At 38.5% G+C, this 2,509-nt stretch overlaps 1 protein-coding gene across 1 annotated transcript; it reads left to right on the top strand.

Annotated features, from left to right (window-relative positions):
- Positions 1-287: 287 nt before the first annotated feature.
- On the top strand, positions 288-1,220 carry LOC103610466 (vomeronasal type-1 receptor 4-like). Its single transcript, XM_008594630.1, has one exon. The coding sequence runs from the start codon at positions 288-290 to the stop codon at positions 1,218-1,220; it is 933 nt and encodes a 310-aa protein (XP_008592852.1).
- Positions 1,221-2,509: the final 1,289 nt, after the last annotated feature.

Below are 2,509 nucleotides of genomic sequence, written 5' to 3'. Positions count from 1 at the left end.
ATACCACTTATCTCATAAATTTGTTGTAAAGTTTTAAATAAAACAAAATTATCTAGAAAACATAAATAATGGTATGCGTGTATGTCTGTATTTAGATCTTTGCTAACAAGAAGATATTCAAAGCTAGCAAATCTTTTAGGGAAAGGAAAATATATTTTAGCAAGAATTTGTAAGTGGAAATTAATGGTAAGTAGAGAATACTAGATTTTAATTGCCAAGATAAAATAGAACTCATGTTTCTGTGCAGGATCATCTGACTGAATATATCATCACTGGGAAATGGCAGAATGGCCACCAGGGATTTGGTGATGGGAATTATGTTCTTATTCCAGACTACATTTGGGATTTTGGGGAATTACTCTCTTTATCATTATATCTTCTTTTACTTCAAAGGATGCAGGGTAAGGTTCACTGACTTGATTCTCAAGCACCTAACTGTAGCCAACTTCTTGGTCATTGTCTTTAAAGGAGTCCCCCATACAATGAAAGCTTTTGGGTTGAAAATTTTCCTCAGTGATTTTGGATGCAAATTTGTTTTGTACATTCTTAGAGTGGGCAGGGGAGTGTCCATGAGCAGCACCTGCCTCTTGAGTCTTTTCCAGGCCATGACCATCAGTCTCAGGAAGTCCAGGTGGCCAGAGCTAAAAGCACAAGCTCTCAAGTGCACTGGTTCCTGCATTATCCTGTGCTGGATTCTGTACACGCTGGTAAATATTATTTTTCTTCTTTATATTACTAGCAAGGGTAATAAAAACATCACAAAGGAGAAAAATTTAGGATACTGTTCTGGGATAGGTCATAACAAAATCACACAATCACTCCTTGCAACACTTTTAACTTTTCCTGATGTTGTTTGTTTGGGACTCATGCTCTGGGCCAGCATCTACATGGTTTTCATCCTGTACAGACACAAGCAGCGGGTCCAACACATTCACAGGAACAGCATCTCCCCCAGATCCTCCCCTGAGACCAGAGCCACCCAAACTATCCTTGCTTTGGTGAGCACTTTTGTATTTTTTTATACCCTCTCTTCTCTCTTATCAATTTATTTAGCTCTTTCTGATAATCCTAGTTGGTGGCTGCTACACACTACTGCTCTAAGTGCTTTATGTTTTCCAACAGTCAGTCCCTTTCTTATTTTAAGCCATGACTCCAGAGTATCTAGGCTCTGCTCTGCCTGCTGCAGAAGAAACACCCAATTTCCTGAAGTATTTAGATAACTATAAATTTTGTTTTCTTTTTTTATTGGTTATGAATATTCATGAGACACAAAGGTGGTTGTCCCCCTTCTTGTCCAAGATGTGAAAGCCAGATTCACACTTGCAGCTTGCCCATTACCACAAATTTTGTTTGTACCCAGTGTCCCCCACCCAATTATCCCTCCTCCCAATCCCCTTCCCATTTCGCCTCTCTCCCTCTGCAAGTCCAACGCACCACTGTGGTCTTTCTTTCTTTCCTTCCATCTTTCCCTCTTAGTTCCCACTTATGAGTGAGTACGTGTGGTATTTATCCCTCCGTGCTTTGCTTATTTCATTCAACATAAGTTTCTCCAAGCTCATCCATGTTGTTGCAAATGGTGAATAATAAATGCTGGCAAGGACGGGGAGAGAAGGGAATGCTCCTGCACTGTTGGTGGGACTAAATTAGTACAACCACTATGGAAAACAGTATGGAGGTTTCTCAGACAACTACAGATAGATCTTCCATACAATCCAGCAATCCTACTTCTGGGTATATATGCAGAGGAATGGAAATCATGTTGGAGGGATACCTGCATTCCCATGTTCATCGCAGCTCTGTTTTCTGTTTATCTTTGCAATGTGCACACATTTCTTAACTCATTCCTTCCAGATATTTAAGCCCCAAAATGAGCAGTGACACAACAGAGAAGTTATGAACAACAGACTCTCTATCCTCATAGAATTCATAATGTCGTAGACACAACCGGTATTTAAGTAAATATTCTGTGGAATGCTTTTATAATTTCTATGTTATTAGAGGTTGCAATAGAGAAGTTTAGGGTTTAAGAATTTATTAAAATTGGGGCATACCATAATTTGGACGTAATGGACACTTTATGAATATGTAAGTTTAAACCCAATAAATTAAAATTTCTCTGGAATTAACAGGGCAGAGTAGTGTAAGAAGAGTTTAGTAAAATGAAAAAGACTATGTAATGGTCAATCAAGAACATGAGAAGGAAAAATAATCACTCTGCAGCAAGCAGCCCTAGATAGACCTGGAGATAAAATACTTTATCACATACTGCAGGACACTGAAGACCAGGTTTTGGGTTTTTTCTCAAATCCTGATGTACATACACAGACATACATATGTACATATACACACATATACACACACATGTATGCACAATACACATGCATACATACACACATATATACATACACACACATTTTTTTTTTTGAGGTAGCATATTTAAAATACTTTTGGGTAAAAATTGGCAGAATGATATGGCTGGTGTGAACTGTACACAGGAAGCAGGCCAGGA

This window comes from Galeopterus variegatus, unplaced genomic scaffold (genome assembly GCF_000696425.1).
Source record: "Galeopterus variegatus unplaced genomic scaffold, G_variegatus-3.0.2 Scaffold11201, whole genome shotgun sequence".
NCBI lineage: Eukaryota > Metazoa > Chordata > Mammalia > Dermoptera > Cynocephalidae > Galeopterus > Galeopterus variegatus.
This window is presented reverse-complemented; position numbering and strand designations above follow the sequence as displayed.

Bases quoted from the DNA above. Each gene is read 5' to 3' on its own strand.
- LOC103610466 (XM_008594630.1), top strand. From the start codon at position 288: ATGGCCACCAGGGATTTGGTGATGGGAATTATGTTCTTATTCCAGACT.